Consider the following 25,722-nt stretch of genomic DNA (forward strand, 5'->3'; position numbering starts at 1 on the left):
GTGTGAGGGGCGGACTCGGGTGAGGGAAAGCGACTAGGTTGTGAGAAAGGATGAGTCCTTGAGTGAATTTCCCGCTTTAAAAAGCCCGGCAAGACTAGCTCCTCGAATCTGCGGTGACGAATGGTAGGAATCCCGCGTCATGCGTAGTTTGTAATGCGAGCTGGCAATTGTGTGAAAACCTCCACTTTTTGGATTCTTGGTGGTAAATTCGTAAGTGTAAATTGCACTGTTTCTCCAGGTTTCACTTCGCTTTAAGTTTCATTTTTCTCTGTATAGGAATCTTGCTACACGCGGTAGTATACACCTCGGGGAGGTTGTAACTACTTAGGAAAATAATTTATGTATTATTTATTTTAAGGGGGTATCCTTTTGAGAAACTTGGGTGTCTGTGGACCCAGAAGATGAAAGACTTGTTATGATATCATGTGCAAGGGCCTCTCTCCGCAGCTCTTGATCCACCCAGTTTTCTGTGAAGAGCGCTGTATTTTAAAAAGGTTGTGAATATATACTACTTGGCATAGGACTTCAGAAACTCCTTCCTCATAAATGTCTTTTTTTTTTTTTTTTAAAGACATAGTATCCAAGATGAATGACAGCCTGTTTGTCAGTTTGGACAGACTTTTGCTAGAGTTCGGTAGGTATAAAATGAAAAGAAATAAATAAATAACTATTTGCATTATAATTTGACATCTTAATGCAGTGAAGTCACAAAGGAATTATTTATTTAGTTTTCCAGTATGAGCAAGACAGAAGTACTAAAGAAGATATGATTCAACGAATTAACAGTAAGTGGTTTTTCATGATAAAAATACTTCTCTTAATTTTTTTATGGCATGTAAGATAATATCCAGTTGTCCTACTCATAGAAACTTGTTGGCATTATAACTTTTGTGTCAGTTCTATCTAGTGATTAATAGTGATCTATTTTATTTATGTGAGGGAAGATAGTTGTGATTTAACTACAGTTTCTGGATGGTAAATTTTCATATTCAGCATTTAATTATTTGTGTTGAAGAGTTTTGCATTAAGCAGAAATGACCCTGTAAGTGCAGTTGACAAGGTGTTATTTTTTCCTCAAACATCACTGGTTATTTAAAATATCTGAATGAAATTTTTTTTATCTCTATAAAAACCACCAAAATCAGGGACCAAGGTTAATGGATGCTACGTTTCTAGGAATAGTTCTGAAAAATAATGTTATGAATGAAATAGCAAGGCAAATTACACAAATATGCTACATTTAGGATTCTATATAAAAACTATCAGAAGAAAATAAAACTATTAATTTCTTAATAGTTCTAAAAAGGTAGAATTTGATTATTTTCCTGCAATAAAAAATGAATACTGAGTATTAAGAATTTATTTTATTTTTTCAAGAATTTATTTCACTTTATTTCTGTCATATATTTCCTCGCCAGTAACATAGAAATGAGTTGAATATGCTTTAAATAATTAATTGATATGGAATTGATTAATAGAAATCTAACATTTGTCACTAACAAAAGTCTAATATTAGTATCATAAAGACTAAATGTTGTTTACCTGAACTCATAGCATCATAGGATACAACTGATCTTAGGTATCACTTAACCTAGCCCTTTTATGTTGAAGATTAGGACACGGAACATTTATTTCTCCTCAATCCCAAACACAAATCCTTCTTAGATTCTGAGCCTAGGCTCAAGCCTATCCTGGTTCTTTGCTTTTTAGTATAGGGTCCTTCTCCATTCTCTGGCTCTGTTCTTTTTAGGTAACCTGCTATACCCTTTTCTATACTGTATTTGTTCTGAATTTATGATGTCTGTCTTAAGGAAATAAACATTTCCTCTTTCCAGAATGCTTTGAAGATATTAAAGAAAACAAAGCAACTATTTGTAAGATACACGAAAATATAAATACAACGGATGAGGAAATTGGTCATTACTGTAAACATAGTAAGGAGATCAAAGACAGCTGTAGTAAGTGAGTATTTAAAATAAATGAACTTTCAAAAATTGTCACTAGATTCTTTTACTCAAGGTTTCTGAGTTTATAATTGAAGACACTGTTGCTTTGAAGTACTGTTTATTCTATATTAGCAAAACGAATCAGGTCTTAAAATTGCCTGGTCACATGCCACTGTGGAAAGGAACTGTGGAAGGTTAAAAAGAAAAATAAAATTAAGGGCTATAAGATCTCACTAATTCATAACCAGTTAGTCTAAATACAGAATTTTGAATAGGCTCACTATATAAAATTCTTATTAGATAAATTTGAAATAATTTCTATCTTTGAATTTCCTTATTTTTGTGTCAGGGAATCCAGTCTATAATTAGTAGCTTTTAAAAATAAAAGCATTCAGTATGTTAAGGATTCTTTCAGCCTTGTTGAAAAAAGAATCTATTATAAGACTTAAGCATTTTGTAGCAAAGATGCTTTGAATATAATTTATTATTTATTACAAATACTTATTTGTTGGTCTTCTGTACTTAATTTTATGAGGACTGTTAAGTACTGTACTTCAGATTTGTATTTGTCTAAAAATATTTTTTTATAAAAGATATAAGACATTGGTTTCCCCCATTATTTTTTTTTTTACTTTTTTTAAAAGTTATTAATAAAATTATGAAAATAACACATACCTAGTATAAAAATTCAAACAATACACAAATGTTTGGAGCAAAAAGTTTTTCCCTTCCTGCTGCCCCCACCCCCTGCCCTATCCTCATAAGTAATCATTCTTCACAGTTTGGTGAGTACCCTTCTGGACCTTTTCCAATAAATATTCAACATAATTATTTCATATGCATATATACACACCTATCTACATATGTATCTTTTTCTTTTTAAAAATGGGATCATGCTCTACTTATTCTACGACTTGCTTTTTAAATTTAACAATACATAATAGAAATTGTACTATGCATGTAATTATGTATAGATCTTCATTCTTTTTAAGAGCTCCTCAGTATTTTATTTAACTGATGTATCTTAAATTATTTAAACATTCCCCTATTGATGGACATTTAGGTTGTTTCTAGTTTTTCCCTACTATAATTAACATGTACATATATCCTTCCACATTTATGCACCTATTGCTGTAGAGCAGAATCCTAGACATAAAATTGCTAGATCAGAGTATGCACATTTAAACATTTGATAGATAATATATCAAACTGCTCTTCAAAAAGTTTATACCAATTTATACACCCAGAAACAATGTTTGAGAGTTTCTATTTCCTCATACCATTTCCAACACTAGAATTATCAAAAAATTATATGTTTGAATTTTTCTTATTTTAATATTAGGTTTTATTATAATAGGTTTTGCCAGTGGTTTCCCTTAAACTGTTTGCAGTGGTGCTAGAAAAATTATGATAGTTTCCCCTTAGAACCTACCCTGTGTCCTAGATGTACGTTACACAAGCTTAATCTCTTCTGGGTTCTGAAGAGAGTTAGTAGGATCTGTTGATTTTAATGTATTTAAATTCATAAATACTACTAGTTCATGATTTTGGCATGCTGAGTAAGAGATTTACATACAAAATATGAATCCATAGTCCTAGAAAGTTCTAGAACACATGGGTAGCTATTCATATAATCTTTGGGAGAAGTTTTTGTAAATATATCACCAAAGGCACAAAAAAAACAGAGGAAAAGATGGATAAATGTAACTACATACAAATGGAAAGAAAAACACCCCATAATGACTATTAAAGACAAGTGATAAGTTAGGAAAAAATCTCAGATAAAGGTGTTCTAGTTTGCTAATCCTGCCAGAATGCAAAACACCAGAAATGGATTGGCTTTTGTAAAAGGAGGTTTATTTGGTTACACAGTTACAGTCTTAAGGCCATAAAGTGTCCAAGGTAACACATCAGCAGGCGGGTACCTTCACTAGAGGATGGCCAATGGTGTCCGGAAAACCTCTGTTAGCTGGGAAGGCACGTGGCTGGCGTCTGCTCCAAAGTTCTGGTTTCAAAATGGCTTTCTCCCAGGATGTTCCTCTCTAGGCTGCAGTTCCTCAAGAATGTCACTCTTAGTTGCAGTTGGGGTATTTGTCCTCTCTCAGCTTCTCCAGAGCAAGAGTCTGCTTTCAATGGCCATCTTCAAACTGTCTCTCATCTGCAGCTCCTTTGCTGTCTTCAAAGTGTCCCTCTTGGCTGTAGCTCCTCTTCAAAACATCACTCACAGCTGCACTGCATTCCCTCTGCCCGTCAGCTCGTTTATATAACTCCACTGATCAAGGCCCACCCTGAATGGGTGGGGCCATGCCACCATGGAAATATCTAATCAGAGTCATCACCCACAGCTGGATGGGGCACATCTCCAAAGAAACACTCAAAGAAATCTAATCAACACTGATAATGTCTGCCCACACAAGATTACGTCAAAGATAATGGCATTTGGGGGACATAATACATTCAAACTGGCACAAAAGGTTATTTCTAAAAATATATAAAGTACTTGTGGGAATAAGTAAGAAAAAGACAAAGGCTCCATTAAAAATGGACAAAGAATGCAAAACAGATAAATAACAAAGTGAAGAAATAACTTAATCTAAAAATATGTGGACAAATAAGAAAACCAAATTAAAGCAACAATGGACTGTCATTTTTTTTTTTCCTTCAAGGTTTTAAAGATTTAGAGAAAGATGACACTTTGTTGTTGGCCAGGGAATAAGAAAATTAACTCTCTCATCAATGGTAGGAGTGTACAATGGAATAAACCTCTTGGATGACATTTCAGTTTATTTTTTAAAACGCTTTAAAAGTAAGCATGAGTTTTGGTTATGCTATTCCATGTATGAGAATTTTTTATAAGGAATAATTAGGCATTCTCTCAAAGATGTAAAGTACAATAAAGTATTTGTCTCAACCGTTTTTAGATAGCAGAACATTGAAAGCAATTCTAGTATATAACCTTAATGAATTAAATGAATGAATTTTGGTTAAATGAATTTTGGTATATCCATATGAACAAACACTAGGTAGCCAATAAAATTATGATATAGGTGTATGTTTATTGACTTGGAAAGATGTTAACAGTATGTTATAGAACAATCAGAGGTTATAAAACAATATTCATAGTATGAACCCAACTTACTAATTGTGTATTTCTGTATAACTAGAAAAAGTCTAGAAGAACATATATCAAAATGCTTACAGTGTGTATTTTCTCAGTGAACATGTTTATAGAATTTTTTAAATAGTAAGAATATATGTATATATCACCTTTGACTTTGTTATTACATTTTGGGGAATATTTTCTAAGGAAATAATCAGAAATTCAGACAAATATTTAGGTACAAGTCCTGCTATAATAGAGAAACTTAGATTAAGCACAAATGGCCAACAATATGGGAGTAGTTAAATAATTTGTGGAATATTATGTATCCATTAAAATCTTTACAATGACTTCTTAGTGACAAGGAAAATGTGTGTAATTTAAAAGTAAATGATAAAAGAGAGTATAGTGTTATATGTGAGTATGATCTCAGCTATGTTAAAACATATTTATAGTAAAATTTGGAAGCAATTTATTAAAATAATAATGGTAGTTGGTTTTGGCATTGATATGGATAACAGTTATTTCCTTCTATATATTTGTGTTTCCAAAGTGGGAATGTATACTTAAAAATTTTTTAATAACCTTTATTTTTAGAGAAGTTGTAGGTTTACAGAAAAACTGCACAGAAAGTACAGAGTTCCAAATTGCCTCCTACCTCCTTATATAATTTCTCCCTATTATTAACATCTTGCTTTTGTGTGGTACATTTGTTATAGTTAATGAACCAATGCAGATACATTATTATTAACTAAAGTCCATACTTTATATTAGGGTTCATTCTTTGTGTTGTACAGCCCTATGGGTTTTGACACATGCATAATCCACTATTTCAGTACCGTATGGAGTAATTTCCCTGCCTGAAAAATGTGCTGTGTGCTGCCTGTTCATCCCTTTCCCCATCCCTTTGAACCGCTGGTAATTCCTGATCTTTTTACTGTCTCTGTAGTTTTGCCTTTAACAGAGTGTCATATAGTTGAAATCATATGGTACATAGCTTTTTCATACTGACTTTGTTCACTTAAGCAACGTACACTTAAGGTTCTTCCATGACTTTTCATGGTTTGATAGCTTATTTCTTGTATTGCTGAATAATATTCCATTGAATGTATGTACCACATTTTGTTTATCCATTCACTTTTAAAGGACATATTGTTAGCTTCAGTTTTTGGGCAATGACAAAGCTGTATAAACATCATGTGTAGGTGTTTGTGTGGACATATGTTTCTGATTCATTTGAGTAACTACCTAGGAGCAGGATTGCTGGATTGTATGGGAAGCCTATGTTTAGCTTTGTAAGAAACTGCCAGACTCTTCCAAAGTGGCAGTACAATTTTGCATTCCCATCAGCAATGCCTGAGGGTTCCTGTTGCTCCACATCCTTGTCAGCATTTGGTTTTGTCAGTGTTTTGGATTTTAGCCATTGTAATAGGTGTGTAGTGGTGTCTTATTATTGTTTTAATTTGCAATTCCCTAGTGGCATATAATGTTAGGCATCTTTTCAAACGTTTATTTATCATCTGTATACCTTTTTTTTCAGTGAGGTGTCTGTTCAGATCTTTTGCCCATTTTAAAATTGGGTTGAACTTTAAGAGTTCTCTGTATGTTTTGGATACAAGTCCTTTGTCAGAAATGCGTTTTGCAAATATTTTCTCCTGGTCAGTGGCTTGTCCTTTCATTTTCTTAAGTGTCTTTCACAGAGCAGAAGTTTTTAATTTTAATCAAGTACAATTTAACAATTGTTTATTTCATTGATTGTGTTGTATCTAAGAAATGGTCAAACCCAAGGCCACTTAGATTTTCTCCTATGTTATCTTCTAGAAGTTTTATGGTTTGTGTTTTGCATTGGGCTGTGATTCATTTTGAGTTAATTTTTTTGAAAGGTAAAACATTTGTGTCTAGATTAATTTTTTTTTTTTGCACGTAGATGTCCTTTTGTTCCACTACCATTTGTCAAAGACTATCCTTTATCCATTGAATTAACTTTCTCCTTTATCAAAGATCAATTGACTCTATTTGTGTGAATTGATTCCTGGGCTCTCTTTTTCTGTTCCATTGATCTGTTTGTCTTTTCTTTTGCCAGTAACACTTTGGGTCACTGTAGCTTTATCGTAGGTCTTGAAGTCAGGTAGGGTCAGTGTCTGGCTTTGTTGTTCTTCAGTATTATGTTGGTATTCTGGTTCTTTTGCCTTTCCATGTAAACTTTAGAATCAGTTGATATACAAAGTCATGATATCCACAGAATGACTTACTGATATTTTGATTGGGATTGCATTGCATGTATAAATCAAGCTGAGAATAATTGACATCTTAATAATATTGAATATTCCTAATTCAAGAACATGGAATATCGCTCCATTTATTTAGATCTTCTTTGATTTCTTTCATCAGAATTATATGAGTGTAGTTTCCTCATATAAATCTTGTGTATTTTTGTTAGGTTTATACCTAGTATTTCATCTTTTGGTGCTAATATAAGTAGTGTGTTTTTATTTCGAATCCCAATTTTTCATTGCTAGTATAAAGGAAAGCAAATGATGTTAGTGTATTAACCTAGTCTCTTGCAACCAGGCTATAATCACTTATTAGTTCCAGGAGTTTTTTTTTTTTTTTTTTTTTTTAACCAGTTCTTTAGGATTTTTTACATAAACAATCACATTATGTGCAAAACAGTATTATTTCTTTCTTTCTAATCTGTATAGCGTGTATACTTTTTGAATTGGCAGAAAGATTAGACGAAAGAGCTACAGGAAATATTTGAACAATACAGAGAATGAAAGTGCCATAGAGTATGTTAATTTAAAAATTTTCAAATTGGTGAACTTTTCAAAAGTCCTGTAATAAAACAAAAAATGTATAAATACTCATTTTTATTTTTATTATCTTATATGGGCCTCAATTCTTTCTTTGTTAGCTCAGGAGCCTGTAATTACATGCCTTTCTAAATTTCAAAGTCAAAAAAAGACTCTTTAGTCCCTGTCCTAGCTCTTTGAATGCTTACTTCAAAAGAATTTCTTGGCCAATCTTAGAAATATGATGAAGAAGAAAGGCTGATGTTGGAATGTTGCAATGTATGAAAGAAATGCCATAGCAGCCACCATGCCTCATTTGCTCCTTCCCTAGTCATCATTCTAAAGCAGATTGTATGTAAAAATTAATGGATATTTGAACATATGTATAAGTATATGCATGGTGGTCATGGTACTGATGGAAGATAGGAATATTTGTCTTGATGTAAGCTCTAAGAAGAGAAATATTTGTTTATCTTTAAATGGTTAAATTTATTCTGTCATGTATTTGTCAGTTTGTTCATCATTCTGAGCTGTTAATAAAAATATATTTTTTTTCCATAGCTGGAAGCCAGCATGTGATGTTTTTCATAAACACGAAGATTATATGCAAGAACAATTTACTATTTGTCAAGAAACTACTGAAAAAGACAAGTACAGTACATGCATTAATTTAAGCATATCAGTTTGTAACTTAGTATTAATAGAGCATTATGCTTCATAAGAATGTTCATTGAAAAAGGTAGAAATTTTGTATACTGAGGAAGTTTTGTATATTTTTGGTAAATGCAACATTTGGACTCTTTGGTTGCCATTTGATGTCTAAGTAAGCATTTATTATAGCGTAGTGCTTTAATTAATTGTCTTTATGATTGAACTATCATAGGCCAACATCTGGGGGAATGGTTGGATGGAATAGTTCTCCTTAGAATGAGTTTATAAAAAATTTTGGGTATTGACTTTCGAAGGACATTTTATATAAAACTTCAGTTTTTCAGATTTTGCAGATTTTGTGGGGTGGTTATATTTTAATGGAGAAACACTGATAATTGTATGGATTTATTTTATTATGTGTATGATTGCATTGTCTTGGGGACTAAATATGATAAGTGAATTTAATGAAACAGGTAAGGTGAGGGACTTTGAATACGTTAAATAACACAAAAATTTCACCTAATTAAAAAAAACTGACATTTTTATTTTTAACATAATTGGATGATAGCAACATATTTTTTATATTTTAGTTAAAAAAATACACAATCTAGAATGCAAAATCCTATTCAAAGGTAGGCCTTAAGAGAAGATAGGGATAGAAGGAGTTGATTTGGATTTCATTGGCATTCAAAATCATAGAAATGGGTGAGATTGCCTAATACAATGTATGGAGCAAAAAGAGGAGAAAGCTAGGGTACAATATCATTCAAAGATTAGGCAGAGGGTGGAATCAGTGAAAGAGACTGTAACATGTTGTCATTTGTAGACCCTGCTTCATTCAAAAATACTTTGAGATGTTTAGTATAAATATATAATAAAGTAGTACAAAAAATAACTAGCTATACAAGTCAAGGTGACAAGGTAGTAAGGATAATATAGGAAGATGAAGCTTTTGGTAAACTTAGAAATTCTTACTACATAGGGTGCAGGAACAAGACATTATCTGTATGAAGTGCAGTTTATGCCATTCAAAATATGCACTGTATGGCTACACAAAGCAGCTTGATAACAAATCACCCATGGCTCATTAAAGAAGAAAGCATCTAGAAGCAAAGTAGTAATGATAATAGTAAGTTAGATATTATATATCTATATCTAAAAAAATGTTAGATATGGATATCTATGTTAGATATAGGCACAAATTAGGCTTTGAAATTCCTAATAGTCAAAACATTGAGAAAATGTTTGGAATTCAGAGTACTCATTTTTTTAAAAACTGTTCAATTGTTTAGGATAAGCGGAGATTTTTCCTGGTACTAAGGTTTGAGAGAAATTTCTCTCATGTGTCCTCATAAAGGGGAAATTGTGCAATGTGGGAGTTAGTATCTGCAGTGGACTCCCCCAAATAACTGTGTATTATAATATCTCTCAATGCAAGCCATGGCTGTACAAAATTATTTCATAAAAATGGTTCTTTGAAGGGCTAACACAAACTACTCCAAATATGCACTTCTCTGACAGTGTTTGTTGTGGATGACTTTTCTAAGTCAGTTAGAGGTATTAATGTGAAGACATCTATTTCATTCTTCCCTGAACCAGTTGCGTAGGTTGTTTAAATTGATGAGTTAATACCAGGAATTTGTAAAAGGAAAAGAGTTCATTTGTTGGTGTCATGAGTAATGAAGGAAGTAGAGGCACCAATTATTTGCTTCTCCTAATCTCACATTCCTTTTCTAGGCATTCCTGTTCTAGGCATTCACCAAAAATGGTATTACTGGCAACAGATAGGATGATAATGGCTTTTCTTGAACTATGAGTCAGCTATGCTATATGGAATGTGTTCGAGTGTTCTGGTTTGCTAATGCTGCCATTTTGCAAAACATCAGAAATGGATTGGCTTTTATAAAGGGGGTTTATTTGGTTACAAAATTACAGTCTTAAGGCCATAATGCGTCCAAGGTAAGGCATCAACAATAGTGTACCTTCACTGGAGAAAGGCCATTGGCATCCAAAAACCTCTGTTAGCTGGAAGGCACGTGGCTGGCGTCTGCTTGCTCCCAGGTTGTATTCTAGCTACTCTCTCAGCTCCTGTTTATTCTTAAAAATGTTGCTCTTGGGGTGTTTTGTCCTCTCTTAGCTACTCTGGAGCAAACTCTGAGCTAGTATAAGTCTGCTTTCAATGGCCGTCTCCAAAATGTCTCTCTCAGTTGCTCTCCAAAATGTTACTCACAGTTGCTCTGAGGTCCTTCTGTTTGTGAGCTTTCATAGAGCTCCAGTTAACTAATCAAAACCCACCCTCAATGGGCAGGGCTACACCTCCATGGAAACGGTCTAATCAAAGGTGTGTCACATCTCCATGGAAACAACCTAATCCAAAGATTCCAACCTAATCAAGACTAAATACATCTACCCCTACAAGATTGCATTAAAGAACATGGTGTTTTGGGGGACATAATATGTCTAAACTGGCACATTCCACCCCCTGGACCCCAAAATGACACGATCTTTCCATATAAAAAAATACATTCATCCCATCACAATGTCACAAAATCTTAAATCATTTCAGTAGCAATAGGTAAGTACAAGATCTTATCAAAATCAGTTACAGGCATGGTCTGTCCTAAGGCAAAATTCCCCTCTAGCTGTGGACTTGTGAAACTTAGACCAAGTTATCTGCTTCCAGTATACAAAGGAGGGATAGTCATAGGAAAAATGTTCCCATTGCCATAGGGAGAAACTGAAAGGAAAGCAGGGTTTAAGGAACCAAAAAGAGTTCCTAAGATCTGCAGGGCAAACTTCATTAGATTTCAAAGTCTGAAAGTCATTTATAAAATGACGTTTTATCCTTGGGGCTTTAGAGAGCAGGAGTCCAACTCTTCCTAAGGGCCTTTGAGGCATCCCTTTCCTCTCCAAACGCTGGGGTGAGTGCTCCAACATAGCCACACATTGGGGAGACCACCTTCTTCTTGGCCCCACCCTCCTCAAGCAGCAGGGTGCCACCCGGACTCTGGCTCTCTGGAGGAAAGGCTCTCCCCTCTCCAAACAATGGGGTGGTGGCTAGGATCTCGCCAATCCCCAAGGAATGTGCTCCACTCTCTCTGAGGCCTGAGGTGGCAGCACTCTTCTTGAGCATTGAGGCAGAAGGCCCACCCTTTGTCTCTGGGGCAAACTCACCCTTTCCACGTGCATGCGTTTCCGTGCTCTCCTTGCCTGAGATTTCTTGACTCCGGATCTCACATTTCATGATTCTGTTCTTGAAGAAATTTTTCCTTCAGTATGTTCCTTCTCTGTCCCCTCCAGTCCAGACTGGCAGTGGTTGCATTTATACAGATCTTGTAAAAATTTGTTGACTTGGCATGAAGCATACAAGGGTCAAAACCATCAGACAATAGGACTTTCCACAAATCCTTTCTGGATAACTCCATCTCCAATCTTGACTTGTACTGAAAGGGTGGTCAGGTTCCATGTTTGGTTAAATCCTCACGTGGGGCTGTAGCCTCTGGGGTCTCACCTTTTGGAAGCCCAGAATTTTCCAAACTATCGGTTTCTAGTTTCTTTTTACCCAAGAGTTCAATTCTCAGCTTGTCTCTGTCCTGTCGAATTTTACCATAAGCTGCAAGGAGAAGTCAGGCTACATCCTCCACACAGTCTGGAGATCTCCTCAGCTAAGTATCCCAGCTTGTCTCTTTCAAATTCTGCCTTCCATCCAACACCAGACACAATTTTGCCAAATTGTCTGCCATGTTAAAACAAGGATCACCTTTCTTCCAGTTTGCCACAAGACTGTGCCGGTTTGAATGTATTGTGTCCCCCAAATGCCATTATCTTTGATGTAGTCTTGTGGGGCAGACGTTTTGGTGCTGATTAGATTTGCTTGGACTGTGCCCCACCCAGCTGTGGGTGATGACTGTGATGAGCTATTCCCATTTATAAAAGCCAATCCATCTCTGTTGTTTTGCATTCCAGCAGCATTAGCAAACTAGAACAAAGACATTCATCATTTCTGCTCAAGACCTCATCAGAAGTATCTTTAGAGTCCATATTTCTACAAACAGTGTCTTCAAAGCAATTTAGGCCTTTTCTATCAAGCTCCTCACAGTTCTTCCAGAATCTTCCCCTTACCCATTTAAAAAGCCATTCCAACATGTTTGGTATTTGCAACTCGGCAGCACCCCCACTTCTCTGGTACCAAAATATTTTCCGGTTTGCTAATGTTTCCATTTTGCAAAACACCAGAAATGAATTGACTTTCATAAAGGGGGTTTATTTGGTTACAAAATTACAGTCTTAAGGCCATAAAGTGTCCAAGGTAAGGCATCAACAGTAGACATCCAAACCTCTGTTAGCTGGAAGGCATGTGACTGGCATCTGCTTGCTCCCAGGTTGTATTCCAGCTCCTCTCTCAACTACTGTGCATTCTTCAAAGTGTCAGTCTTGGCTGAAGCAGCTCCTTCTGTCTGTGAACACTTTTATATGGCTCCAGTAATTCAATTAAGACCCACCCTGCATGGGTCGGGTAACACCTCCAAAGAAATTATCCAGTTGGAGATCTTGCCCACCTTTGGGTGGGTCACATCTCCATGGAAACAAACTCATTCAAAGGTTCCAACCTAATCAAGACTAAATACATGTACCCCCACAAGGTTGCATTAAAGAGCATGGTGTTTTGGGGGACATAATTCATCCAAACTGGCACAAAGAGTGTTTGTGAATGTACAGAATGAATAGGATGGGTGTAGTATGATAATCTCACTTGAAACTGGTGACCCAGGCTCAGTCTTGTTATGGATATTTCTCTCCTCCCTGGACCACTTCCCTAAGTTGTTACAATGGTGGGAGGGGAAGGTGGGGTGCTTAATTAGCAAATATGCCTTTTGAGGAATAATAACCTTGATTGTTTTGGGTTCAGCTGCTTTACCTTGTTAAAGGGGACAGAGTTTAGTAATAGTAAAACATTAAATATTCTTATGATTCAGACCTGTTGACCAGTGCAAGGCTGTTATCCTTACTTTTCTTCTCATTATACAGTTTATGAACACTTGCTTTTCTTATCTGCTAAGGTGAGATAATCATTACAGTGTCTTTTAAGAAATTCCTCATATAGTATGGCTTGATACAAGAGATACAATTTAAAAAACCTTGAGGAACATAAGTGTTTCGATTTGCTAAAGCTACTGGAATTCAATATACCAGAAATGGATTGGCTTTTACAATGGGGGTTTATGAGTTCACAAATTTACAGTTCTAAGGCCATGAAAATGTTCCAGTTAAGGCATCAACAGGACAATACCTTCTCTGAAGAAAGGTCAGTGGCATCTGGGATTTCTCTGTCATGGGAAGGCACATGGCTAGCTTGCTGATCTTCTCTCCCGGGTTTAGCTTCTGGTTTCAGTGACTTTCTCCAAAATATCTCTGGGCTTCAGTTTCTTTTAGCTTCTCCTGGGCGCCAACTCTGGATTACATATCTTAGCTTCTCTAAGCACTCTCCAAAATGTCTCTGCCTTTTATCCTCTCATAGAGGACTCCAGCAAGCAGATTAAGACCCACCTTGAGTGGGCAGGGTTACATCTCTATGGAAACAACCTAATCAGAAGGTCCCACTCACAATAGGTCTGCCCCCACAAGATTGGATTTCAAGAGCATAGTCTTTTCTGGGGTACATAACAGATCCAAACCAGTACAATAAGGAATATAAATCTTTCAGAAAATTTTCTATAAATATTATTTCTTGAAACTAAGTATTTGATAAAAAATGGTTAAAAAGAGAATTCAAGCATATATGTTCTATAAAGAACTTGGATTGAACATTTTCAATGTTGTAGATTTAAGAGGTCAGCAAACTTTTTTTTTGTATAGGGCCAGATAGCAAATATTTTAGGCTTTGTCAATAATTGCTCAACTCTGCTCTTGTGGAGTAAAAGCAGCTTTAGACAATATGTAAAGGAATGAGCTATGTTCCCATAAAACTTTACTTATGGACATCAAAATTCAAATTTCATATAATTTTAAGTGTCATGAAATATTACTCTTCCTTTGCTTTTTTCCCCTAATCATTTAAAAATATATAAACCTTTCTTACTTAGCTCATGGGCCATACAAAGACAGGTGGCAGTGTGAGTTTGGCGCATAGGACATAGTTTGCTGACTCCTGTTGTAGATCAAGCATAGACCAAATAAGAAGGAAGGGTTAATATCCTCTTATAAGAATTAATAGTCCTATCCAAGACTTTTGATCACTCCACCTCAATCTGAGATAGACTAGAGGAGTTCCTGCACATGGTGTTGAAATTTTCTTCATGAAATAGTTCTTGGATGTACGTGAGTGATTGTGAACTCAGAGCTCTAACATAGAGCATGACTTCATGTGATAGTTTTAACTTAGAAAATTGAAGGGGATTTAAAAGTTACAGAGGTCGTTGTACTGGGGGAAGTTAAGACTCAGAACCCGGGGAGAACAGAAGTTCAAGGAGTAAGTGATCCAAAGAACCAGATTCTATGGTGTCAACTAGAATGAGCACTAAAAAAGAGATCATTGAATTGGACAAATTAGATCACTAGTAACCTTGGGAAGAACAGGTTCATTAGAATGGTGGGGATGGAAGTTAAATTAAAGAGAGGAGTAAAGAGTGAATAACTCAGTGGAGGAAAAGAGTACAGTTGAGAAGTGTGATGGAGTTAGGGAAAATTTGAAGGGCAAACAGAATTGACGGAAGCACTAGATACTTGTCTTTTTTGCTTAATTTAATAGAGTTTGAGAAGTGATATTTACAAAGCTTTTAGAAACGTTTTTGTTATCTAGACATAATTTCTTTTAATTTTAACAGAAAAATGTATCATGATCATATATGCCAGTATAAAGAGGTTTTGAAGCAGTATCAACTAAAGTATTCAGAAAAACCTTTTTCACGTGAATATTTTGAGAAGAAAACAGAACATGAAGAAATTCAAAACAGAGTGTTGGCATGTACTGAACAACTAAAAATGAATGAAACTATTTTTATGGAATTTCTAGGTATTAATATTTTTGCTAAATATTGTTTTAATAATGGAATCTGAGTCATGAAAAGAATATAATAAGTCATTTTAAAATATGACTTTGTTTTTCAGTGCCTGCTCCCTTTCCATCACTTACTAAATGGACATTACACATGTATCCACAATACTACTTCTACTTAGTATTTTCATTAGATAAGTATTATTTTTGCGTTTTAATTGTTATTGTTTTTCTCTGGTGAGAATCACATGGATTTGTTTTTTAATTTTAGAGTTTACTTTAGAAGTTATCTTGGACTAGTTTTCATATATGTCCAGGTGATTGACAAGAGGCAAACAATTTTAGTGAGAATAAAATGGCATATTTATCTGGCTTTTAGTGATATATTTTAGCTACCAAACCAATGAAAAAGTGATCTTGCTCTGTCTTACCAAAGAAAGAGTTAAATAGATTGTTACCTGTTAGAATAGATGGTGGTAGGAGTCATAATTATTCATTCATCTATAGAAATTCACTGGATACCTACCTCATACCATGCAATCCTGAAGACATAGAACTTTCTTCCAAAGAGCTCACAGTTTAGCATAAGAGACAGATATATAAACAAATAATTATAGTGACACTGTAAAAGGTGCCTAATGTTAACTCTTTTTTTAAATTTTATTTTGAAATAAATTCAAACTTGCAGGAACAGTATGGACACAGAACTCTAGCATACCCCCACTCCTCTCCCCCAATACCCCGATCCCCCAATTCACCAATTTTAACATCCTGTCACACCACCATTTCTTTCTTTCCCTCCCTTCCTCCCTCCCTCCCTCCCTCCCTATCTCCCTATCTGACATCCATCATCTATTGCTGTCTTCTGAACATCTGAGAGCAAGCTGCACATATCCTTGAACAAGCAATATAATTCACATATACATTTTCCATGAACAGGAACATTCTTTTATGCAATCCCATTAAGTGCAGCTAAGAAGTTCAAGAAATTCAACATTGATACAAAGCTAACATTCTGTGTTTCCTTTTTTTTTTTTTTTTCTCCTTATGTCCCATCTGTGTCCCTTTGAGCCTCTTCTCCTCCATCCTTAGATCCCATCCAGGATCATCCTTGGCATTTAATTGTCATCTATTTAGACTGTCTTTTTTTTTTTTTTTTTTTTTTAGCTGTATATATACAGCCTAAATCTTCCCATTCCAACCCCTCCCTAGCATTCCTTTAGTGGGATTAATCACATTTAGAATGTTGCAATGCCATCACCTTCCCACTCTCCATTACTAGAAATTTTCCTTCACCCCAAACAGAAACCCTGCACTCATTTCTTAACTTCCCATTGCCCCTTCCCTCACTTCTCGTAACCCATACACTACTTTTCATCTCTATGGTCGTATTCTCTGATACTTTCTTTGTGTTTACCATGGGGCTTAAATTTAATCTCTTAAATCTGTAACAATCTTGTTTTTCTTTGATACCAACTTAACTTCAATAGGACACATAAACTATATTCCTATACTCCTCCCTTACCCTATCTTTATGTAGTGCTTGTCAAAAATTACATATTTTACATTGAGTCCAAACCACTGATTTATCATTACAGTTTATGTATTTTAGATTCTGTAGGAAGTAAATAGTGGAGTTACAAATCAAAAATACAGTAATATTGGTATTTATATTTACCATGTGATCTTTACTGGAAATCTTTATTTCTTCATGTGGTTTCAGTCAATTGTTTAGTGTCCCTTTCTTTCAGCCTGCTCACCTCCCTTTAGCATTTCTTATAGGACTGATCTACTGGTGATGAAGCCCCTCAAATTTGATTATCCAGGAATGTTTTCATCTCCCTCTCATTTTAACCCTCCAGGTGTTTGTGAATTCTCCAAGTCTCTGATGGTTATTGACTTCTATTTGTATTCCATTGTGGTCAGAGAATGTGCTTTGAACAAATTCATTTTTTTTTTAAATTTATTGAGGCTTGTTTTATGTCCCAGCATATGGTCCATTCTGGAGAAAGATCCATGATCACTAGAGAAGAATGTGTGTCCCGGTGACCTGGGATGTAATGTTCTATATGTGTCTGTTAAATTTCTCTCTCTCTCTCTCTCCTTTCTTTGTTTCTCTGTTGGTAGGGCTCCCTTTAGTATCTGAAGTAGGGCAGGTCTTTATTAGCAAAATCTCTCAGCATTTGTTTGTCTGTGAAAAATTTAAGCTCTCCCTCAAATTTTTTTTTAATCTTCATTTTATTGAGATATATTCACATACCATGCAGTCATACAAAACAAATCGTACATTCGATTGTTCACAGTACCATTACATAGTTGTACATTAATCACGTAAATCAATCCCTGACACCTTCATTAGCACACACACAAAAATAACAAGAATAATAATTAAAGTGAAAAAGAGCAATTGAAGTAAAAAAGAACACTGGGTACCTTTGTCTGTTTGTTTGTTTGTTTCCTTCCCCTATTTTTCTACTCATCCATCCATAAACTAGACAAAGTGGAGTGTGGTCCTTATGGCTTTCCCAATCCCATTGTCACCCCTCATAAGCTACATTTTTATACAATTGTCTTCGAGATTCATGGGTTCTGGGTTGTAGTTTGATAGTTTCAGGTATCCACCACCAGCTACCCCAATTCTTTAGAACCTAAAAAGGGTTGTCTAAATTGTGCGTAAGAGTGCCCACCAGAGTGACCTCTCAGCTCCTTTTGGAATCTCTCTGCCACTGAAGCTTATTTCATTTCCTTTCACATCCCCCTTTTGGTCAAGAAGATGTTCTCCGTCCCACGATGCCAGGTCTGCATTCCTCCCCGGGAGTCATATTGCACGTTGCCAGGGAGACTCACTCCCCTGGGTGTCTGATCCCACGTAGAGGGGAGGGCAGTGATTTCACCTTTCAAGTTGGCTTAGGTAGAGAGAGAGGGCCACATCTGAGCAACAAAGAGGCATTCGGGAGGACGTTCTTAGGCACAATTATGGGGAGGCCTAGCCTCTCCTTTGGAGCAACAGTCTTTGCAAGGGCAAATGTTTCAAAGAGACCATAACAAGGGAGTAAGAAAAAGACAACTAACCTAAGATAACTGCTTTACTTCCAACATGTTCCTACTTTACCCCAAGAAAGTTACCTAATATAGCAACATTTCTGTGAAGTTGTTCCTTCTATATCCATCAGAAATTAACAGACCATAGTCATTCCTGGGCATCCCCAGAATGTTAAATAGCTTATCTGTTCTTGGATTATTGTTCCCCCTTCCTTAATTGCTCTCTATTGCTAGTTCCCCTACATTCTACCTTATAAACCATTTGTTTTACATTTTTCAAAGTTCACATTAGTGGTAGCATATAATATTTCTCTTTTTGTGCCTGGCTTATTTTGCTCAGCATTGTGTCTTCAAGGTTCATCCATGTTGTCATATGTTTCACGAGATCGTTCCTTCTTACTGCCGTGTAGTATTCCATCGTGTGTATATACCACATTTTATTTATCCACTCATCTGTTGAAGGACATTTGGGTTTTTTCCACATCTTGGCAATTGTGAATAATGCTGCTATGAACATTCGCGTGCAGATATCTGTTTGTGTCACTGCTTTCCGATCTTCCGGGTATATACCGAGAAGTGCAATCGCTGGATCGAATGGTAACTCTATATCTAGTTTTCTAAGGAACTGCCAGACTGACTTCCAGAGTGGCTGAACCATTATACAGTCCCACCAACAATGAATAAGAATTCCAATTTCTCCACATCCTCTCCAGCAATTGTAGTTTCCTGTTTGTTTAATGGCAGCCATTCTAATCGGTGTTAGATGGTATCTCATTGTGGTCTTAATTTGCATCTCTCTAATAGCTAGTGAAGCTGAACATTTTTTCATGTGTTTCTTGGCCATTTGTATTTCCTCTTCAGAGAACTGTCTTTTCATATCTTTTGCCCATTTTATAATTGGGCTGTCTGTACTATTGTCATTGAGTTGTAGGATTTCTTTATATATGCAAGATATCAGTCTTTTGTTAGATACATGGTTTCCAAAAATTTTTTTCCATTGAGTTGGCTGCCTCTTTACCTTTTTGAGAAATTCCTTTGAGGTGCAGAAACTTCTAAGCTTAAGGAGTTCCCATTTATCTATTTTTTCTTTCATTGCTTGTGCTTTGGGTGTAAAGTCTAGGAAGTGGCCACCTAATACAAGGTCTTGAAGATGTTTTCCTACATTATCTTCTAGGAGTTTTATGGTACTTTCTTTTACACTGAGATCTTTGATCCATTTTGAGTTAATTTTTGTGTAGGGTGTGAGGTAGGGGTCCTCTTTCATTCTTTTGGATATGGATATCCAACTCTCCCAGCCCCATTTGTTGAAAAGACCATTATGACTCAGTTCGGTGACTTTGGGGGCCTTATCAAAGATCAGTCGGCCATAGATCTGAGCGTTTATCTCGGAATTCTCAGTTCGATTCCATTGATCTATATGTCTATCTTTGTGCCAGTACCATGCTGTTTTGACAACTGTGGATTTATAATAAGCTTCAAAATCAGGGAGTGTAAGTCCTCCCACTTCGTTTTTCTTTTTTAGAGTGTCTTCAGCAATTCGAGTCATCTTCCCTTTCCAGATAAATTTGATAACTAGCTTTTCCAAGTCTGCAAAGTAGGTTGTTGGAATTTTGATTGGGATTGCATTGAATCTGTAGATGAGTTTGGGTAGAATTGACATCTTAATGACATTTAGCCTTCCTATCCATGAACATGGAATATTTTTCCATCTTTTAAGGTCCCCTTCTATTTCTTTTAGTAGAGTTATGTAGTTTTCTTTGTATAGGTCTTTTACATCTTTGGTTAAGTTTATTCCTAGGTACTTGATTTTTTTAAATTGCTATTGACAATGGTATCTTTTTCTTGAGTGTCTCTTCAGTTTGTTCATTTCTAGCATATAGAAACATTACTGACTTATGTGCATTAATCTTGTATCCCGCTACTTTGCTAAATTTGTTTATTAGCTCTAGTAGCTGTATCATCGATTTCTCAGGGTTTTCCAGATAGAAGATCATATCATCTGCAAACAATGACAGCTTTACTTCTTCTTTTCCAATTTGGATGCCTTTTATTTCTTTGTCTTGCCGGATTGCCCTGGCTAGCACTTCCAGCACAATGTTGAATAACAGTGGTGACAGCGGGCATCCTTGTCTTGTTCCTGATCTTAGAGGGAAGGCTTTTAGTCTCTCGCCATTGAGTACTATGCTGGCTGTGGGTTTTTCATATATGCTCTTTATAATATTGAGGAAGTTTTCTTCAATTCCTACCTTTTGAAGTGTTTTTATCAAAAACGAATGTTGGATTTTGTCAAATACTTTTTCAACATCTATTGAGATGATCATTTGATTTTTCCCTTTCGAATTTTTAATGTGTTGTACTACATTGATTTTCTTATGTTGAACCATCCTTGCATGCCTGGAATGAACCCCACTTGGTCATGGTGTATGATTTTTTTAATGTGTCTTTGGATTCGATTTGCAAGTATTTTGTTGAGGATTTTTGCATCTATATTCATTAGGGAGATTGGCCGGTAGTTTTCCTTCTTTGTAGCATCTTTGCCTGGTTTTGGTATTAGATTGATGTTAGCTTCATAAAATGAGTTAGGTAGTGTTCCATTTTCTTCAGTGTTTTGAAAGAGTTTGAGTAAGATTGGTGTCAGTTCTTTCTGGAAAGTTTGGTAGAATTCCCCTGTGAAGCCATCTGGCCCTGGGCATTTATTTGTGGGAAGATTTTTGATGACTGATTGGATCTCTTTGCTTGTGATGGGTTGATTGACGTCTTCTATTTCTTCTCTGGTCAGTCTAGGTTGTTCATATGTTTCCAGGAAATTGTCCATTTCCTCTACATTATCCAGTTTGTTGCCATACAGTTGTTCATAGTATCCTCTTATAATTTTTTTAATTTCTTCAGAATCTGCAGTTATGTCACCTTTTTCATTCATTATTTTGTTTGTATGGGTCTTCTCTCTTTCTGATTTTCTCAGTCTAGCTAGGGGCTTGTCAATCTTGTTGATCTCAAAGAACCAACTTTTGGTGATATTTATCCTCTCTATTGTTTTTTTGTTCTCTATGTCATTTATTTCTGCTTTAATCCTTGTTATTTCTTTTCTTCTACTTGGTTTAGGATTGGTTTGCTGTCCATTTTCTAGCTTCTTCAGTTGATCCATTAGTTGTTTGATTTTGGTTCTTTCTTCCTTTCTAATATATGCGTTTAGTGCTATAAATTTCCCCCTCAGTACTGCTTTTGCTGCATCCCATAGGTTTTGGTATGTTGTTTTCTCATTTTCATTGGTCTGTATATAGTTAGCAATTTCTCTTGTTATTTCTTCTTTAACCCACTGATTGTTTAGGAGTGTGTTGTTTAACCTCCAGGTATTTGTGAATTTTCTAAGTCTCTGATGGTTATTGACTTCTAATTGTATTCCATTGTGGTCAGAGAATGTGCTTTGAATAATTTCAATCTTTTTAAATTTATTGAGGCTTGTTTTATGTCCCAGCATATGATCTATTCTGGAGAAAGTTCCGTGAGCACTAGAAAAGTATGTGTATCCTGGTGATTTGGGATGTAATGTCCTGTATATGTCTGTTAAATCTAATTCATTTATCAGATTGTTTAGGTTTTCAGTTTCCTTATTGGTCTTCTGTCTGTTTGATCTATCTATAGGAGAGAGTGATGTGTTGAAGTCTCCCACAATTATTGTGGAAACATCAATTGCTTCCTTTAGTTTTGCCAGTGTTTCTCTCATGTATTTTGTGGCACCTTGATTGGGTGCATAGACATTTACGATTGTTATTTCTTCTTGCTGAATTGCCCCTTTTATTAGTACGTAGTGGCCTTCTTTGTCTCTCAAAACATCCCTGCATTTGAAGTCTATTTTATCTGAGATTAATATTGCTACACCTGCTTTCTTTTGGCTGTAGCTTGCATGAAATATTTTTTTCCATCCTTTCACTTTCAGTTTCTTTGTGTCCCTGTGTCTAAGATGAGTCTCTTGTATGCAACATATTGATGGTTCATCTTTTTTGATCCATTCTGCGAATCTATATCTTTTAATTGGGGAGTTTAATCCATTTACATTCAACGTTATAACCGTGAAGGCATTTCTTGAATCAGCCATCTTATCCTTTGGTTTATGTTTGCCATATTTTTCCCTCTCTATTAATATCCTTTATTGTACCCATACCGAATCTCTTTAGTACTGAACCTTTCTCCAAGTCTCTCTGTCCTTTCTTTGTTTCTCTGTCTGTAGGGCTCCCTTTAGTATCTCCAGTAGGGCAGGTCTCTTGTTAGCAAATTCTCTCAGCATTTGTTTGTCTGCGAAAAATTTAAGCTCTCCCTCAAATTTGAAGGAGAGCTTTGCTGGATAAAGTATTCTTGGCTGGAAATTTTTCTCACTCAGAATTTTAAATATATCGTGCCACTGCTTTCTTGCCTCCATGGTGGCTGCTGAGTAGTCACTACTTAGTCTTATGCTGTTTCCTTTGTATGTGGTGAATTGCTTTTCTCTTGCTGCTTTCAGAACTTGCTCCTTCTCTTCTGTGTTTGACAGTGTGATCAGTATATGTCTTGGAGTGGGTTTATTTGGATTTATTCTATTTGGAGTTCACTGAGCATTTATGATTTGTGTATTTATGTTGTTAAGAAGATTTGGGAAGTTTTCCTCAACAATTTCTTTGAATACTTTTCCTAGACCTTTACCCTTTTCTTCCCCTTCTGGGACACCAATGAGTCTTATATTCGGACGTTTCATATTATCTACCATATCCCTGAGGTCCATTTCGATTTTTTCAAATTTTTTCCCCATTCTTTCTTTTATGCTTTCATTTCCTGTTCTGTCCTCTTTCAGGTCACTGATTCATTGTTCAGCTTCCTCTAGTCTTGTACTATGAGTGTCCAGAATCTTTTTAATTTTGTCAACATTTTCTTTAATTTCCATAAGATCATCTATTTTTTTATTTAGTCTTGCAGTGTCTTCTTTATGCTCTTCTAAGGTCTTCTTGATATCCTTTGTATCCCGTAGTGTGGTCTCATTGTTCATCTTTAGTTCTTTGAGTGGCTGCTCTAGGTGCTGTGTATCTTCTGGTCTTTTGATTTGGGTGCTTGGGCTTGGGTTATCCATATCGTCTGTTTTTTTCATATGCTTTATAATTTTCTGTTGTTTTTGGCCTCTTGGCATGTGCTTAACTTGTTAGGGTTCTTTTAGGATTTGTAGGCCAATTGAAGTCCTTATCTCTAATTTATCAGATCTACAGTTTCGGGGAGTACACTTGCTCCAACTAACCAGCAGGTGGCATCCACGAGCCACCTATTCTCCACAAGCCAGTTCTCCCCTGTTTTGCCTTTGTGGTGAGTGGGGGAGTGAGTCTTGTGGGGTCCAATTGATGTACCAAGCTTGTGTGTGTAGTTGGTGTTGCCCACCTTGTATGTGGGGCGTGTTTCTGGGCAGTCAGGGAGGGGGGGTGGCTCTAACAATCAGATCTCCCTGGTGATCCTGGAGTTTTAAAGCTGCTGCAATAGTCTAATCCTTCAGTTCAGTCCTGCCCCAGTTTGTCTCTGCCACTGACCCACAAGTCCTTGGTATTGGCGTATGGCTCCTGAGACTTGCGAGTGGGTCCCTCTTCCAGGCCTTGCACCCCCTGGTCCTCTGTTGAGGGATGACTGTGCTATGTCACAGGTGAGTGCTGTCCCCCCAGGGCGGTTCTGGGCTCCTGGGCTGTGTAGGGAGGCTCCCAGTCTGCTGAAATGATGGCTGAATGGGGCTTTGTTAGTTCACACTGCTCCACTTTCCCAACTCTGGGACAATCAGCTGAGGTTGCAGGGAAGGCTAATGTCCACGCCCAGTTTTGTGGTGTGTGCCTGTTATTTGAAGCACTTCCATCACACTGGGTTGTCTGGGGCAGCTCTGGGCTGTGGGGCTGGCGATGGGCAGGAGTGTTTCCTGTCCACCAGGATGATGACTGTGAGTGGACACCCCCCTTTTCTTGGGAAGTTGTGGTTTTCAGTGAATTTTCTCAGCCACTGGATTATTGCCTTTTGTCTCAGAGTTCTCTTAGTTCTGCTCTTGTCTTGACCTGTCCAAATTGCAAGTCTTTGAAGCTTTCTGTATTGGGCTTCTTAGAGTAATTGTTTTCGAAAAAGAAAAAAGGATTAAAAAAAAAAAAGGGGCCCTCCTCACAGTTCTGATGGGTTATTGAAATGCTAAGAGACAAAGCAGTTAGGGCCATTAAGGACAGGTCCACAGGGCAGAGAGATCAGCTTTTCTTCAGGATTTGCATGTGAGCCTCAGGGCCTGAGCTCTGCCCTTCCCCTTTCTATGTTCACCAGAACTCCAAAAATCCTCCACTTTTATTTTGGAGTTTTTCGTGCTGTGTTTTTCTATGCCTGTCTCCTCTCTGCTGGGCTGGTTGCTCTCAGATTCTCTGGTGTCTGGTCTCAGTCTATCTATGGTTGGAGTTTCAATCAGTAGAATTAGTTTCCGATAAGGGCTGCCACTGCAGTTCTCCCTTCTCCTTCCTGGAGCTGACAGCCCCTCCTCCCACGGGACTGAGCCTGGCAGGGAGGGGTGTGGGTCCTCTGGCCACAAAAACTTACAGATTTTGCTGATCTCAGCAGTTCCTCGTTTTCATGAGTGTTGTATGAAGTATGCCCAAAGTCAGATTGCTGTGTGGTGTCCAGTCCACACAGTTCCTGGCTTTCTACCTACTTTCCTGGAGGAGTAACTAAAACATACAGCTCACCAGTCTGCCATCTTGCCCCGCCTCCTCCCTCAAATTTGAAGGAGAGTTTTGCTGGATGAAGTATTTTTGGTTGGAAATTTTTCTCTCTCAGAATTTTAAATATGTCATGCCACTGCCTTCTTGCCTCCATGGTGGCCACTGAGTAGTCACTACTTAGTCTTATGTTGTTTTCTTTGTATGTGGTGAATTGCTTTTCTCTTGCTGCTTTCAGAACTTGCTCCTTCTCTTCAGTATTTGACAGTCTGATCAGAATAAGTCTTGGAGTGGGTTTATTTGGATTTATTCCCTTTGGAGTTTGCTGGGCATTTATGCTTTGTGTATTTATATTGTCTATAAGGTTTGGGAAGTTTTCCCCAACAATTTCTTTGAATACTCTTTCTAGACCTTTACCCTTCTCTTTCCCTTCTGGGACACCAATGAGTCTTAAAGTTGGATGTTTTATTTTATCTATCATATCCCTGAGATCCATTTTGATTTTTTT

At 36.5% G+C, this 25,722-nt stretch overlaps 1 protein-coding gene across 1 annotated transcript in view; it reads left to right on the top strand.

Annotated features, from left to right (window-relative positions):
* The first annotated feature begins 585 nt into the window (after nt 1-585).
* The window catches only part of C4H14orf39 (chromosome 4 C14orf39 homolog), a 72,757-nt gene continuing 47,620 nt past the window's right edge, over nt 586-25,722 (top strand). The window contains exons 1-6 of the mRNA XM_037835331.1: nt 586-634; nt 729-785; nt 1,836-1,962; nt 8,400-8,489; nt 15,314-15,501; nt 15,597-15,639. Of these exons, the coding sequence (XP_037691259.1) occupies nt 586-634; nt 729-785; nt 1,836-1,962; nt 8,400-8,489; nt 15,314-15,501; nt 15,597-15,639 (554 nt within the window). The remainder of the gene's footprint in view (nt 635-728; nt 786-1,835; nt 1,963-8,399; nt 8,490-15,313; nt 15,502-15,596; nt 15,640-25,722) is intronic.

Source organism: Choloepus didactylus, chromosome 4 (genome assembly GCF_015220235.1).
Source record: "Choloepus didactylus isolate mChoDid1 chromosome 4, mChoDid1.pri, whole genome shotgun sequence".
NCBI classification, from domain to species: domain Eukaryota; kingdom Metazoa; phylum Chordata; class Mammalia; order Pilosa; family Megalonychidae; genus Choloepus; species Choloepus didactylus.